Below are 16,741 nucleotides of genomic sequence, written 5' to 3' on the forward strand. Positions count from 1 at the left end.
AAGTGATTCAACTTTCTGCCTTGCTGAGACCTAATATTCTGAGTGCAATGGTCACCATGGATTCATTACTTTAAAGCTGATCCTGGGATGTTTGCTGTGTGTATCCCTTTACTATTTAGTTTTTACGACGGTTAGAAAAGCATATCATTATGTAGTTTGCTAAAGCTACAGCTTGAGAATGCTTCATGGTGACGTTCAGCAGGATTAAGGGAAATACCACCTTCTTGCCGATTCCTTCATTGTCTTGCAAAATTGAGCTCGGTGCCTGTGTAAACGATGACCACATTTTTCTCATAGGTGAAGAAAATCATGAATGGTGTGTTTCAGTCGGTGCGAAGAGAGTTTGACCTTGAAGAAATGTACAGTGGAAGATCAGTTCTTGGCATCATCATGAACACCATCAAGGTATGGACTTCAGATGGCTGGTAGCAACTGCTCAGGCTTGGTTTGTGTGCTTGACACCGGTGACTCAGCACAGCTCTCAGTATGTTTGATGTAATCTTTCCCCATGTTTTACCAAGTAAATGTTACAGTCAAGTCAAGTCAAGTCACTTTTATTGTCATTTCAACCATAACTGCTGGTACAGTACATAGTAAAACTGAGACAACGTTTTTTCAGGACCATGGTGTTACATGACACAATACAAAAATTAGACTGAACTATGTAAAAAAAACACAGAAAAAAACTAGACTACAGATCTACCCAGGACTGCATAAAGTGCACCAAACAGTGCAGGCATTACAATAAATAATAAACAAGACAATAGGGCAGTAAGGTGTCAGTCCAGGCTCTGGGTATTGAGGAGTCTGATAGTGTGGGGGAAGAAACTATTACATATATAGAGCTGATACATCAATTCTCATATGACCCAGGTGGAGAGTCACTGTTGTCACCTATGGCAAAGGTTGATTTGGAGCTTGGTCTATTCTTCAGTGATGCAAGATCCAATGCAGGAATTTATACCTGCATGCCAACCACACAGACAATTTCAAAACTTAATATTTTCAGTCCATCAAGCTATACCACTCACTGGGCAGAAAAATTCAAGGATTCACAACTTCCGAGAGAAGGAATTCTCCACCTGAAATGGAACTCCAAATTAGTCAAAACATACCTTGGGACAGGATTGCTCTAATCTTTACTGACAAACAAATTGACCTTGACAATAAACTATCAGTTATTGTTCAAGTACACTGTTGACACCCCAAGTTGATATACCATGTCAGGCATCAAGTTACCAAAGAGACACTAGAAACGTGCTCTGCACTCTGAAGGGGGTTGCCGAGGTGTAACGTGGTTAAGGGAATGGACAAATACATTGAGTTGACCGTACTGTCACAGTTGGTGAGCTAGATGTGGAGGTAGGTTATCTGATAAGGCTCAAAGCAAGAAGGGGAGAAAGCAGAATTTATGGAAGAAACTAATGATTTCTCCCAAAAACAGCAAACTGATTTCTCCAGTAAAATACAGAGTGTAGAAGTGGTTACATGTTAGTTACCTATAGAAAATTGATGATGGTCATTGCTGTACATAATTGACAGTGGTGTTACCCAACTAACAATACTCCATCTAAACAGAACTTTCAATTAATGAGATGGTGCAAGTTCAACCCTATCATATTATGTTAGGGAATTAATCCTCAAGCAGAGTAATCAATAATAAACTTATAGAGGAACAGAAGTCCTGGAATCTTCTGAACAACTGTATTTTTTAAATTTAAGTTTGCAACATGGGGACTGGAAACTCAATTCAATTGTGTGTTGGCCTTTACCCTACACTTAGAGCTGAAAAATCTGAGGCCATCGAAATTCCTTTTCTCATTGATGTTCATCCAAGAATTAGCTTTATTCAGCATTTACATTTACGCATATTAGGAATTTGCTGTGATGTGTTGGTGCAGCAACATACCACATTATGAACCCTGATACGATTCGTGCTTCTGCCCCCTCTTTCAAATCTTTGGCATTTAGTTTGGTGTTTTTGACAGCTTTGTTCTTATCCCTTTGGTAATCGGAAAGGGTGCTGTACATACCCACCAATTTAAAGAGATCTTTTATCTGTCCTCATAAGTGAAGTGACCTGCAGCATTCTGAATTAATGAATACCATACCTCTCTCCAAGAGAAAAGTATGACTTGTTCTGGGATTGGCACACAAATCATCAAATGACTTAACTAGGTGGTGTGACAATGCCAGCTGGCTATTCAGGCACTCAGTTCAACCTTTTGCTAACTTCATCAGCCTGTAGAAATGTGCAAGTTATTGGACTGAAATCAACAACTCTGGGCCCTTTAGTCCTTCACTCTTGCACACATATGGTTATTCTTCAGGAGTCTAGATTGTGGGTTGGCAAGGAATTCAACCCAAGATTATTGTGCTCAAGTCTCATCTCTGAAGCATTGTACATAATAATTCAGCTGGTCAGGACTCTAAAACTTGGTTGGATCCTTTCCATAACACGTAATATCTCTTGGGTCTCCAAGGGGACCTAAGCTACCATGGTGTTAGTTTTACAGACCTTTTTGTCTTACTCTTCCCCATCAGGCTGTTACCCTCGAGCTCTTGGTCCAATACCAACCCCAGACAAGAAGTGATAATGAGGATGAAGAATCTGAGAGTGAAACTGAAGAGAAAGTGGATTCTGCAGTTGAGAACCAAAATGTTTACATAGAGACCAGGATTTCTGAAAGAGAGAGTGGAACAATGCATGAAGAAGGTCTCACAGCAGCAGAAACGGATCAATTAAATGAGGTGACTTTATCATCCAGCCTCCATCCTGGGACTGTCGAGTGTGAAGAAAATCAAGCTGAAGCCCAGGATTCAAAAGCCTCAGAGTTGGAGGAGCCAAAAATACCTCTAACCCATGCTGCAAATATTCCACCTCTTCCACAGATTCCCTCTACAGGAGAGGATCTGGTGAAAGACACAAGGTACTTGGAGAAATCGATGGGTGAAGGTGGTGGGGTGGAAATGATAACACCTGTACCTGACCCGGAAGATCTCCCTGACAGCAAAATATCTCATCAAGATGCCATGGTCAAAGAGTGTGAAAGGACACCAGAGAAGAAATGTGATCTGATGGGTGAAGTGCAGGATGGTGAACTGGCGAGGGATTCTCTTTCAGTCAAGTCAACAGCTGGTGAAAGACAGGAAGAGAAATCTCAGGCACACGATGGTACCATCCCTGAAATTCAGAAAGTAGCTCAGCCTTTGGGGACCCCCCCAGCATTTAATGGGAACAAAGGGAGCCCTGAAATACCAAAAGGTTCGGCATTTCAACCAAGCCAGGCTTCCTCGGAGCATGTAACAGAACATGGCTCCAGTACTGTGAAAGCAGGCCCAGAAGCTAAATCTGTCTCCTCAGCGAACTCTTCCAGGTAAGTAGTATTTAAGGGGGTTTATGGCCAATGTTAGTCTGTTGGTTTAAGTGAGTACCAGGCTGAAAGAACTGTAAAAGGAATTGTGGGTTGATATGGAAGTTTTTTAAAGAAAAATAGTCCAGGACATTAATAGCCACAAATTTTTATAAGCTAATTAATGGAAGCTATCATAAAAAAGAGGAAATTGAGTTTAATTAATAGTCGGGTTTTTGATGATGTAACAGGGTTGATGAGTGTAATGGGCAACTTAAGTTTTTGGTGACTCAGAAGCTGTAGGTGTTGATAATATTTGAGGATGTAGATTAGTTATTGGAATGATAGATGGATTGGAATTGAAATTTAATACGGAAGTGTGTGCTGATGAATGTTTGCTTGGCAGAGTGAGGATGGATAATACAATTGGAAATGGAGTGCTGGATTGGAAACTGGGCTGCATGAGTCTGACGGTGAAGGACAGATGGAGAAACCAATTTTAAAAACTGCTGCCTAGAACAGACCAAATAAAAGAAGAAGATGGTTACGATGAACTTTTATAAAAACATTTATTTAACCATAACTGGTTGTTATGGTTGTTGCACTCTGGAAGGGTTGTTGAAGACATTGGAAGAAGAAGCTGGGGCTATCTTTCGATCATGAGTAGGGAGCTGCTCAGAAACAGTGTACGATTGTCTTATATAGACAAGCTGTCGGTGGTGGATATCAGTTGAAAAGAGTTGGGGGGTGGGAAGCAAAGATAACATGAAGAAAATTTTTACACACGAGTGTTTAGCATTTGGAATGCATTGCCTGACATGGCAGTACAGGCCTATGTAATCAAATTTTTTAGAAAGGCATTTGATCACTGGAAAAAGAAGCAAACTAAATTACACTGTGGAGAAAGAGCAGAAGCAATGGGACTGGCTGCATTGCTCTTACAGAGAATTGGCATTGGTTTGAAGAGCTGAATGTCCACTTGCTGTTACTGTCTCTGTAACAAAAGGCAAGTCTATGGGTTACAATCACGGGAAGGGAAATGGATCACATGGAATTCTGTTCAACTTGTTCAAGTGAGAATGAAATATTGGCAGTGTAGTTGAGTGATTACAGCACATTACATGTCTTTGAAGAGTAATCAGTATTTACAGTAAAGAGATCTCTTCTCAGAATCAGTTTTACTATCACTGGTGCAAACACAAGAAAGTCTGTATATGCTGGAAATTCAAAGCAACACTCACAAAATACTGGAGGAACTCAGCAGGCCAGGTAGCATCTATAGAAAAGTGTAAACAGTCGTCTTTTCAGGGTGAGACCCTTCATCAGGACTGGACAGACCCTCCAGTCCTGAAGAAGGGTCTTGGCCCAAAATGTCAGCTGTTTACTCTTTTCCATAGATGCTGTCTGCCCTGCTGAGTTCCTCCAGCATTTTTAATAGCACTGGCTTATGTCATGAAATTTGTTTTGTGGCAACATTAAATTACCATGCATAATTTTTCAAACTATAAATGGCAATAAGAAATGCATTTTAAAAATTAAATTAAATAAGTAGTGCAAAAAGAAGGAAAAATATTGAGGTAGTGTACATGGGTTATTGGTCCATTCAGAAATCTGAAGGCAGAGGGGAAGAAGCTGTTCTAGAAACATTGTGTGTGCCTTCAGACTCTTGTACCTACTACTCAATGGTAGAAATGAGAAGGGGGCATGTCCTGAGTGATGGGGGTCCTTAATGTGGATGCTGTCTTTCTGAGGCATCGCCTTTTGAAGATGTCCTGAATGTTGGGGAGGCGAGTGCCCATGATGGAGCTGGCTGAGTCTACAATTTTCTGCACCCTTTTCCAGTCCTGTGCAGTGGCCCCCTCCACATTAGATGGTAATCTGCAAGAGTCTTTAGCGACATACCAAGTCTCCTCAAACTCCTAATGAAATATAGCTGCTGCCATGCCTTCTTTGTAAGTGCATCAGTATATTGGGCCCAGGATAGATAAGTTGATACCCAGGAACTTTAAACTGCAAACCCATTCCACTCTGATCCCTCAATGATGGCTGGTGTGTGTTCACTTGACTTCCCTTTCGTGAAGTCCTCAATCAGTTCCTTGGTCTTAATGACCTTGAGTGGTTGTTGTGACTCCACTCAACCAGCTGATCTATCTCACTCCAGTACACCCCCTCATCACCATCTGACATAGTTGTGTCATCGGCATATCTGTAGATGGTGTTTAAGCAGTGCATAGCCACACAGTCATGGGTGTAGAGAGAGTAGAGCAGAGTGCTAAGCACACATCCTTAAGATGTGCCGGTGTTGATTGCCAGTGAGGAAGAGATTTTTTAAATTAAATTGGTTTAAAAGCTTGAGCCGTTTTGCCTCTGATTGTTCACTGTTCCAGGTTTGCTTCCCATCTTGCTTAGCATTCAAGATAGGATGTGTAAAATGCTTGGTGTTTTATGTTGTCCTCTATCAAGCTTGTTTATTTTTACACTGAGACTATACTCTTTTAGAATAACTGGGAAGCCAACTACGGTGGGGGGAGGGGGGGGTTGGAAATTAATTTTTACACAACTCACTGTCTCCAATAATAATGGAATCAGATTCCATTATAGAACTGTCTTATGCTATAAGAACATAAGATATAGGAGCAAAATTAGGCCATTCAGCCCATCGAGTCTGCTTCGCCAATCCATCCTGAATCCCACTCAACTCCATACACCTGCCTTCTTCCCATATCCTTTGATGCCCTGACTGATCAGGAAACTCTCAATTTTTGCCTTAAATATACCCACAGACTTGGCCTCCACCACAGTCTTTGGCAAAGCATTCCAGCAATGTTCATTTAAAATGGATTTTTAATGGTGTGATTAAGGAGTATGGAACTGACGAGCAGGTTCTTGATGAACGGTTTCAACCGAACTATTGCCAGGACAAACCAGAAACCATGTCTGGCTGCAAAGGTTCATCCACTGCTTTAGGATCAGAACGCTGCTTTCAGATCGGGAGATAAGACGACTCTAAGGTCAGCAAGAGCTGCACCCTCCCGTGTCATCAGAGGACAAAGTGAGAGGGCTCCCAGAAAATGCAGACACCTTTGTGATACCAGGGATACATGCTGCATGTGGCAAGGTATGCAAACCATAACACATTGCAAGTCCACCCTGCGTGTCAAAGACAGCGACGCTTCCCTTCCTGATGGGCTGAAAGCCTTCTCTGCATGATTTGACACAATGACTGATGTGATATTGAGGAAAGCCCCCTCTCCCTCTCCGCAGCCGAGCTGAGGAGGATCCTAGCCAGGCTAAACCGATGCAAAGGGCAAGAACTGGGGGATTGTGTGGCCCAGTTAACAGAGGTTTAACATCTTTAACGCCTCTTTGCCACAATCCACTGTCCCTGCCAGCTTCAAGGCAGAAACCATCATTCCGGTGTCCAGAAGAGCGATGGTCACTGGCCTGAATGATAAGGGCCCAGTGGCACAGACTTCAACAATTAATGGAGTGCTTGTGGATAATGGATCATACAAAATCTCACCTTCCAGCTACATTAGACTCTTCCCATTTCCCCTTAACTCAAACCAGTCCACTGATGCCATAGCCTTGGGCCTCCACTCCATCTGGGCCAACCTGTCTCATAGGCCAGTTGTTCATCGACTTCATATCTGTGTATAACACAGTCATCCCTTAGAGGCTGGTGGCTAAACTGTCCTCGTTGGGACTCCATAACCTCTCTGTAATTGGATCTTGGACTTCTTGATGGAAAGACCCCATTCAGTCCAAGCTTGCAGTAAATTCTCAAGCCTCATCTCACAGAACACTGGTACCCCTCAGGGTAGTGTGCTCACTCCGCTGCAGACTCATGACTGCGCTGCCAGATTCAGTTCAAATCGCATCATCAAGTGGCTGGCCTGAGGATCAACAATGGTGAGTCAGTATACAGAGAGCATGTAGAGATAGTTGTCAATGGTGTGAGAACAACTATCTGAGTTTCAGTGTGGACAAGACTAAAGAGATGATCGTGGACTTCAGGAAGGCGCAGGTCGACCACTTTCCATTGCACATCAATGGCTCTTGTGGCAAGACTGAAGAGCACGAAATTCCTTGATGTACACATAACAGACAATCTAACCTGGACTCTCAACACCTCATCAGTCAAGAAGACCACAGCAGTGTCTCCACTTTCTGAGGAGACTGACGCATGCAAGGCTCCCTGCTCCCATTTTCCCAGTGTCCTGTCTGCCTGCATCGTTGTGTGATACGGAAGTGCAAGGCGTCAGATTACAAGAGCCTGCAGAGGACAGTAAAAACCACCAAGAGGATCACTGGTGTCTCCCTCCCCCTATTTACGACATATACTGGGAGTGTTACGTACGAAGGGCCCAGGGCATTGTTTTGGATCCCTACCATCCATCCCACTATCTCTTTGGCCTATTGCCATCAGGAAGGAGGTACAGGAATATCAGGATTAGGACTTTCTCAGCTCTCTCCCCCAGGCTGTGAGACTAATGAATACCTGCCACCATCAAGATCTCGTCACTAGGATAGCGAGCTGTTTACTGTGATCCTACGCTGCACATTTCTCAAGCATTCTGAATTATAGTTTATGAACTTTTTCGTGGTAATATTTAGTTTAATGTGCTGTGTGATAAATGTGTTGTGGGTGTACCATGGCCCGAGGAACATTGTTTTGTTAGTTGTGTATGTACATGGTGATAAAATGAACGAGAACTTAATTTCTTTCCTCTTACTGCTGTTCTACCTGCTGAGTTCCTTCAACATTGTGTTGCTTCAGGTTCCAGCATCTGCAGTCTCTTGTGTCAGCCATAGTTTAATTAAATTCCATTCCTCTGTAGTTAACTTTATTAAAGGGATCTGACTAATTGCTTTGAAAAGATGTCGGGATATTCTTAGAAGTGATCATTTGAGTAACTTCTTTCACCTAAAGACCCTTCTGACCTTAAGGATTGCATACGTCCTTCCTCACTGACACTCCTGCCTTGTCAGAATGGCCGTCTTTTCCATTACAGGTGCCACTTCCCAAATACTAAAGGAAATCACAACTGGTTCTGGGTTGAGAAGAGGAGGGAAAGTGCAGACAACAGCCCTCCCAACCAAGGGATTGTTGCACAGTGGATGTTATACCATTCTTATTCTGAGGCCTGCTGCCTTTTGTCTTAACGCCAGAGGACCACTGACCTGTCACCTGCTCTATCGATGAGACAGCACTTCACATCTTGTTAGTGAGCAATTAACAATATGTGTCGATCACTGTTACACTGCAGTTCCAGGCCACGTGGATTTTCCCAAAGCCTAATGATAAACGGAAGCACAATATTAGTATTGGGAAGTACAGCTCAACTCATATTCTGTAATCTCTTGTCACTCCCTATTTCAATAACTTTCTACCTTTCGGCTCTGTATTTATAAAAGATCAGGAGAGCTACCCTTAGTGTGGTGCACAACGTTTATCTCTCATTTAGCATCACTGAAGCAAATGATCTCTCTCTCTTTCTGGGTACAAATCAGATCCATGACAACTTTGAAGAGTTTTATTAGCTGTAAACCACTTGTACTGTCTTGAGTCGTTCTAAAGACTAGACTTAATTTTGCATTAGTTAAATAATTATCAGTATTATTTTTTGTTGGTTTGCGATTGGCTTTAAAGGTTCAGGGACAAGAAAGTCATCAAAGATAATACATTGCCTGATGCTGCCACCTTCCCTCTGCACTCTTCTGTTAATTGGGTACATCACTGTCCGGCCCTGATATAAGGAGTAACTCGTTGGGTGTTGGTCCAGTGCTAGACCCCTCCAAAAATAAAAACCTATCTTCAGAGACATTGACTTGGGCTGTCAAAAGAAACCACTGACCTTCTGTGACTTTTACCACTTAGCCTTTTCAGTGACGACGACGATGAGGGCTTGTTTAACTCGGCCGCTCCCAAACTGGGAAAGACAGCGAAACACTTGGCCAGGAAGGAGGAAGAGGAGGATGATGATGATGAGGAGGAAGTGGTAAGTGAGGTGCTGACTACTGGAACAGTGAAATGAGGCGAGAGCCCTAAATCATGTTGATGTGCACAATATGAAGTGGTGTGAGTGTTTCAATCCCTGAAGAGTGGGAACTGTTTGGCTCTACAAGAGCCCAGCATACCTTTTACATTCAGGTGGGTTTAGAGATGCACAAAACCTAGTTTTGTAAGAATGGGTACAGTATCTAGAAGAGTAAACCCTTTATGCATTAGCTGATGTGGGGCCGGTATTGACCCCTGCCTCCTGCCCATCTTCAATGAAGGGTTCTTCTGGTCTTGTCCCACACGCTGGGGAGAGGACAGCCCAAAGAGCGGCTTCTGTTACATGGCTGGTTAGTAGCACCAGGTAAATATATCAACAGATTGAAACCCACTAATCTTTGACGACCTGGGACAACAGGAGCCTGTGGCTCATCCTCTTAGATTTTGTACAGTACTGTGCAAAAGGATGTACATCAATCCAGTTGAGAATCTGTGGCTGGACTTGAAAAGGGCTGTTCACTCATGATCCCCACACCATTTGACAGAGTGTGTGCAGTTTTGTAAAGAAGAATGGGGAATAATTGCAGTGTCCAAATGTGTAAAGCTGATAGAGACCTATCCACACAGACTCAAGGCAGTAATTGCTGCCAAAGGTGCATCTACTAAACACTGACTTGAAGGGGGTGAAAACTTAACCAATCAATTATTTTGTGTTTTATATCTGTAATTAATTTAGGTTACTTTGTAGGGATCTGTTTTCATTTTGTCACAAAAGTCTTTTTCTGTTGATCTGAGTCAAAAAAAGCCAAGTTAAATCCACCGTGATTCAATGTTGCAAAACAATACAACATGAAAACTTCCGGGGTTGGGGTACTGTATCTGTCCCTAAGACTTTTGTACAGTACTGTAGATGAATCTTGGCCATAGTGAGGAACTAACCCCTCGACCCTTTCTTAAGAAGATGGTGAGGGTTAATATTTTGGGTATGTGTTGGCCAGTGAGCAAGGTATTCCGAAGTATAAAATACCGGTACCCGTTAGAAAAATTATAATTGAAACCCTTTTTATTCCCCAGAAGCTTGTTTGGTGCATTTGAATACTGAATACCATGTGATTTGACATTGCTTTTCCTTCTCAGAGTATGAAGGGTCGGCCACCACCAGCACCACTGTTTGGGGATGAAGAAGATGAAGATGACTTTGACTGGCTGGGATGAGATTGCGTTTGATGCTGCAGTAGAGTTACTGAGGAGAGAAGTGGTTTGAAAGGACTTCAAGGTGAATCCAACACCTTTCTGGAAAACCTTGCTTCTACAGTGCTTATTCTGATGGAACTTCACATTCCAAGAGTCTTCATTTTTTGTAACCTGCTGGTCACAGCCTCCTGGTGTGAAGCTGTGTCCCTAGTCAGCACTGAACGAACCTGTGGATGAAAGTGCACTAACTCTGATCAAAATTGGTAGTGTTCCTGAACAGTATATGACTTTGATTTTATTTCTAATCTTTGCCAGATCTCAGACGATCTTTATCGCTGTGACAGTATTGTTCTTAGGCAGCTTGAATCCAACTATCACTGTGTCCATCAGTTAGCTTGTGAATATTTTCCCCTTGATTTTCATCATGTCAAATTGTTTGAGTGACACGTGAGAGGAACACCATCCTTGTCCTGTGTGTTGGGTAGAATTCAGCCTTCATTCACAATAAAATTATCCCTGTGCCTTAACCTTAGTTGCTTGGCCCAGCTCTTCCATTTTCACGACTGTTCCTCGCATGCTCAGGGTTTCCATTTGGAAGCCTTCATTCCCAGAAGTCAATGTTAAATCGCTCTTTCCATTAACGGGTTGCTTTCCATTTAAAATTAACTGGTTAGCAGCTCCATAAAAGGAGCACAGCCATGGTTAAATAAAGAAGGATGCTTCAATATGTTTGTGACAGGAAGACATTGTCTAAAATCATTTGTTTTGAGGCCTTACTGCTCAGGAGAAAAGATTTTTAGTTCTGCCACAACTCCACCAACTGAAATGGCTTGAACTATGTTTTCTTCTTCTCCTGTTTGCCCCCAGTAGTGTCAGTCCAGTTAGTTGTTTGCTCTGTAAGAGGGCAGCTACACACTTGGCTATCCAGTCTAGAGAAAAAGTCCTGTACTGATTCTGTTGTATTCACTAGCTCCTTGGTGCCCATTGTCACTTCTTCAGGCAGGAGCATGACACCACCATATTGAAGCCCACAAGTCAAATTAAAATGGTTCTTCCTCTTTTCCTGCTGGTTTAATTGATACAAAACACTGCCATAGTTAACAGAGGTACAGTGGTTAGCAGGCTGAAGAGCTGAATTCTAACCTTGATCTTGGCAACTAATGAGACCAATTAAAAGTTGATTCATGGATTAGGATGAACAAGACAGTCCGCTGCTTCTGTCAGCTGAAGCACATCTGTTGTTCTGATTCTCTTTCCCGTAGCCTCTTGTTACTTGAACTCTGGATTTCTATTACCCCTTGTCATAGGGGACCTGCCAACGTGATTAGTATCTTTTGCAAGTACTGTATAATTGTGAACTCACTGGCTTAGATTATCTTGAGAAATGCGAGTACTTCCCTCGGTTAGTGCCAGGAAGCTAAGTGCACAAGTGGTGTGAATGCAGAAACCCTGAACTTCCTCATGGCTGGTTACTGGGACTGACTGACCACACATTGGACTCGACATAGGGTCCACAACAGGTTCAACAACTCCATGCACCAATGGCTTTTAGAGGCAAGCTTCAATTAACCTTAGACTTTTTAATTAAAATAACAAACAATGGAAAATTATTTAATGCAATGGATGTGATTTTAAATTTATTGATTTTTAATATTTTGAACAATATTGAATCTTGAGACATTTGTAAACGATGACATTCTTTGCCAGCTGATACAGTCCCTGCAGATGGTTATGAAGACACGATTGTGGATGAGATTTGATTTTCCTTGCCTTGTGATGCCAGAGCTTTGCTGGGTTGTTGGATCTGACTTGACGGGCAGAGTTGTTGCTTGAAGATCCAGGCAGTGCATACTCGCTGTGGGAGCTGTGCTACCTCTGGGAAATCCGGGAATGATTTGTTAAAGTGGAGGCAGATGCAGGCTCAATTCAGAGTGATGTGTATAAAACTTGGCTCATATTTAAATTGAACTCGTTCTCAGTCATTGTTTTTTTCAGTTGTAATTATGGAGGGTGACTGCCTGTCTTGTTCTTCAGGAAGGTACCACCTAATCCTCTAGTTTATCTGCAGAGGCAGTTTCCTGGCTGATATAATCTATTATCAGTGTTGGATGCTGGGTTTGCTGAAATAGCTCTGAAAACAGACATAGTAGAACAGGAAGAGGCTACTTAGACCCTCCGTCCGTCATCCAGAAGATCGATCTTGTCCTGTAACTTCCACCCACCGTCGTGTTGTGGTTACAAGTGACCCGGGTTTAATTCCTACTGCTGTCTGTAAGGAGTTTGTTCATTCGCCCCATGACCACGTGGATTTCCACTGGGTGCTCCAGTTTACTCCCACGGTACAGACATACTGGTTAGTAGGTTAATTTGTCATTGTAGGTTGCCCGGTAATTAGGCTGGGGTTAAATCAGGGGTTGCTGGGCGGTGCGTGTTGAAGGGCCGGAAGGTCCTGCTCTGCGCTGTGTATCAATCAATAAATAAATTCTCATTACCTCTCAACTCTGACTCTGCCTTTAATATACACAGTGCTCCTGCTCCTCATTCTTCTTGTTCTCCCAGTTACAGCTGAGGTCCTCTAACAGGGCAGTTAATCAATAAAAATACTCCATTGTGATTGGTGTGAAGCGTTTCCAGCAAATCTGAATGATCAAGTGTACCCTCTGATGTTCTGAGGACGATCCCAGGCTATGTCAAAATCAAAGCAAATCACACAAGGAGAATTTGTCCTTTATTGGAACAGTATAATTTTTCAATGTGTATAATTGTAGGATTAGAATTCATAGCATACAGCCATACAAGTGCAAATATTCTGCATATGACAATAAATTAAATATCTACTTTAAAAACATGCTTTACATTCATAGGATAAAGGAGCAGATCAGGCCATTCACTACACCACCACTCAATTATAGCTGATTTCCCCCCCCATTCTCCAACCTTCTCCCCATAACCCTTAACCCCTTTACCATCTATCAAGTTCTGCCTTAAATATACCCACTGTTTTGGTCTTCACCTTCCTTTGGGATAAACCTTACATCATGTAACATGCACTTTGATAGCTTTTGACACAGGATATCATTGAAGGCACAAGGAGCAGTGGAGGCACTGGGTTGTAAAACCCCTCTAAAGCCTGAAACAGGACAGAAAGTGGGAAAGGAAGACTTGCATATACTTTTCCTTTCACGGAGAGATAGGAATTAGATCTCAGAGCACAGCTGGAGTTTGGGTGGGAAAAGGCAGGACTGTGGAACAGTAGTGAGGACAGATAAGTATATCTTGAGACAATTGGGTGTTGATTCTGAAATTTGTAAAAACTAAAGAAAGATGTTCTGAGAAAAGTAACCAAAATATGCTGTCAAGTAAGACTACACAAACAACAAAACACCACCAATGGGACTGGGGAACAGCAGCACCAGGCAATTCTGTTTCAGCAGTTATTTACTTATCCATTACTAGCTGTGGACAAGGAGGATATTCGGTTGAGAGAGCCTGTCTCCAGCAAGTGATTCAGGGATAGGAAATGAGGGGAGAAGTCTATTTTTGCACCTGATGCTAATCAGTTCAAGCATCATGAGATTAAATTTGCCTAGCACATTCAACAGTGAAAGAACGTACAATTGTGGCTTTTCACATCAATAAACGAGAAAAACGCTTTCAATCTGTTGCACAATGAAATATTTTAGCTGGATAAATTTAAAAAAAAAATAAGTTTACTGTCTGTAATCTATATGTTGTTGCAGTACAGGTCAGGAGGAAAATTACACCTGCCTGACCTTACCCACTCTATGCATTTGTAGATGTAATATTTCAAACAGCTTTATGGATCATTTGGATGAGGTTAATCAGCACAGGAGATGCGGTTCAGAGTGACGGAGCCAATGTGGCTTCGCAGCAGATCCGTTACACCAGCTCCCAGTTTCATTCCAAGTAGCTCCACGCACAACTATCGGCAGTGTGCGGTAGCAGGAGAAGTCGTGTTTTCATTTTCTATTCCATTTTCTCTGTCTATGCAACGACTTATTGAGAAAGCAAGTTACTACAGCACAAATCCATGCGAGCTCAACGTTGGCCAACTCACATCCTTGCCATTACAATGGAGGCCTGAGCAGGTGTAGATCGTCCAGCCAGGAAGACATCAAGCCAGTCTAGGAGGAGTCTATGCCACAGTTTTACCGAAAGTAAACATCTTTGGGGTGGGGGGTAAAGGGGAGGTGTAAGGCACCGACAGGAGGTGGTGGCAGATCTGTGGGACAAGGACACACAGTTAATAACTGATAAAAGTATCAAAAGCAAACAATCCCTGACAGCAGCTCATCTCAGAACAAGGTCAGTCAGCTGTCGCTACAGCCAGGATCCCACAACCCTACTCATATTTTCATTGTTGAGAACCACGGAGGGACGTGGTCAGGAGTCATTAAGAGGAATATAATTGAAGGGGAAAATCAGGAGAATAATCCAAGGATACAGATTTTATAGGTTAATCACGTGTCGACTTGTTTTCAAATCGTGTTTTAACAGTTGCAAATAAGTTCTCATGATTTGGGCTAATGAGGCAGTTGGAAATGTGTGCAATCGATACTAATGGTCCGGACTTTTATTTCTAATATTGAAGTCATCCCAACTTATTGCAGGTTATACAGACTGCCTGACATGCAGTCACCATTATAGGCTAAACTGATCACCCTTTTCAAATAAATATTACAATAGCCCACAGGACAAAATATCCTCAACCCTTTTTTCATCGGATGTGTATTCACCTCTACGCAAGAACAGTGATGGCACTTCAGTTTGCATCAGAGAAAAACCTAGAGTGGTCCGTGGGTTTTGGGGAAGTAAAAACATGGGTGGATACCCTTGGTGTTGGTTATGGAGAGGGCACAGGGAGATTAGGAGGTGTCATAGGGGACTGGTGGGGGATATGGAGAGAATGTTTGCATCCTCGGCTGGGTTTTGAAGAGGTGGAAGTTGTACCCTAGGGGTGGGAATGGAAGGTGATGGGGTGAAAGCTGGAGGTGTGCTGGGGGAGATGATACCACAACTGCAGGTCCCCACAAACCTGAAACTGCAGGGAGATTAGTTAATCCAGATTTGCAGGCTGCTTTATGCTAAACCTACCTGTGAGCACACATAGGTTGAATAGGAACAAAACGCCACTCAAGATGTACGATACATGCGAATCTTTTGTTCGATTTCCTTCCGGCAGAGAGGGCAAGTGTGCAGCTCCATCCCGCACGTGTGGCAGCAGCAAACGTGACCACACATCAGGAAGATCATCTGACTCTGGAACACAGAGAGAGGCCATCAGTCCTTCACCCACCCAAGTATGGGGGCATCTCTCGCTTAAGTTTCAGTTTGGACATTTCACTAAATGGCCACTCCTCTACAGAACTCCTGAATGCGGAGTCCACACTTGCTCCTGGGCTCGAGCGGTCTCGGAGAAATGGGTTGTAGCAAAGGGCGGCTCCAGCTGCGCTTTCTAAGCCAACAACCCCTACCATCTAAAAGTGCATCAGATAGATGCAATGACAGCAGCTCCAACAAGTCCAAGACACATTTCCTCACAACATTGCAAAGAAATACATTGTTACTCTATCCGTTATAGAACTCCACACTTAACAACATTATTACAGGACCTTAAATCTTTAGTTATGGGCACTGAGTGACAAATGTCTACAATCTTTGCACTTTGATGCAGAATGGTTTCTAACAATATGGAGTCAATAAAAGGAAAAGAATTCTCAAAATCTGAATGAAAATATAAATGACTGAGGTTACTAGACCCTTAACACCATGTGGATTAGTACCACCCTTGCACCATCAGTGCTAATCCTGCCTGTTTATCCTCTCTATTCTCCACTATCTCTTCTTGGTAACCAGCTTTCTCTTGAGTAAGTCCCTCAATCACGGTTATACAGGCGGCATATTAAATACACAAGGGTAAAGTTCGGATTTTTAAAGGTAGCAGCTCAAAGTATATTTATTCATCACACTTTTGCCGTCTGGTTTGGAAGTGTTTAGCGCTGGTGACACCAGACAAACACTGGAGTTACACAATGGTTTCATTGTGACAAATATTAAACTATATCAAACACAATTCTGACAGCTTTGATTCTGCGCAGCATAGGAGTTAAAAAGGTGATGACTATATCACTGTTTGTGCAATGGCATCTGAGTAGGAACAAGCACCTGACTC

At 42.6% G+C, this 16,741-nt stretch overlaps 2 protein-coding genes across 7 annotated transcripts in view; one reads left to right on the forward strand and one right to left on the reverse strand.

Annotated features, from left to right (window-relative positions):
• The window catches only part of fkbp15b (FKBP prolyl isomerase family member 15b), a 98,191-nt gene extending 85,144 nt beyond the window's left edge, over nt 1-13,047 (forward strand). Inside the window, exons 26-29 of the mRNA XM_073052192.1 lie at nt 298-405; nt 2,545-3,377; nt 9,235-9,355; nt 10,492-13,047. Of these exons, the coding sequence (XP_072908293.1) occupies nt 298-405; nt 2,545-3,377; nt 9,235-9,355; nt 10,492-10,569 (1,140 nt within the window). The 3' untranslated portion in view covers nt 10,570-13,047. The remainder of the gene's footprint in view (nt 1-297; nt 406-2,544; nt 3,378-9,234; nt 9,356-10,491) is intronic.
• Nucleotides 13,048-13,259: 212 nt separating this feature from the next.
• lrsam1 (leucine rich repeat and sterile alpha motif containing 1) overlaps nt 13,260-16,741 on the reverse strand; it is a 55,633-nt gene continuing 52,151 nt past the window's right edge. For all 6 annotated transcript variants that reach the window (XM_073052187.1, XM_073052186.1, XM_073052185.1 and 3 more), the window contains 2 exons: nt 15,664-15,828; nt 13,260-14,791 (listed from right to left, as the gene is read on the reverse strand). In XM_073052187.1, coding sequence (XP_072908288.1) covers nt 15,703-15,828 — 126 coding nt within the window. In that variant the 3' untranslated portion in view covers nt 13,260-14,791; nt 15,664-15,702. The remainder of the gene's footprint in view (nt 14,792-15,663; nt 15,829-16,741) is intronic.

Source organism: Hemitrygon akajei, chromosome 7 (assembly GCF_048418815.1).
Source record: "Hemitrygon akajei chromosome 7, sHemAka1.3, whole genome shotgun sequence".
Taxonomy (NCBI): Eukaryota; Metazoa; Chordata; class Chondrichthyes; order Myliobatiformes; family Dasyatidae; genus Hemitrygon; species Hemitrygon akajei.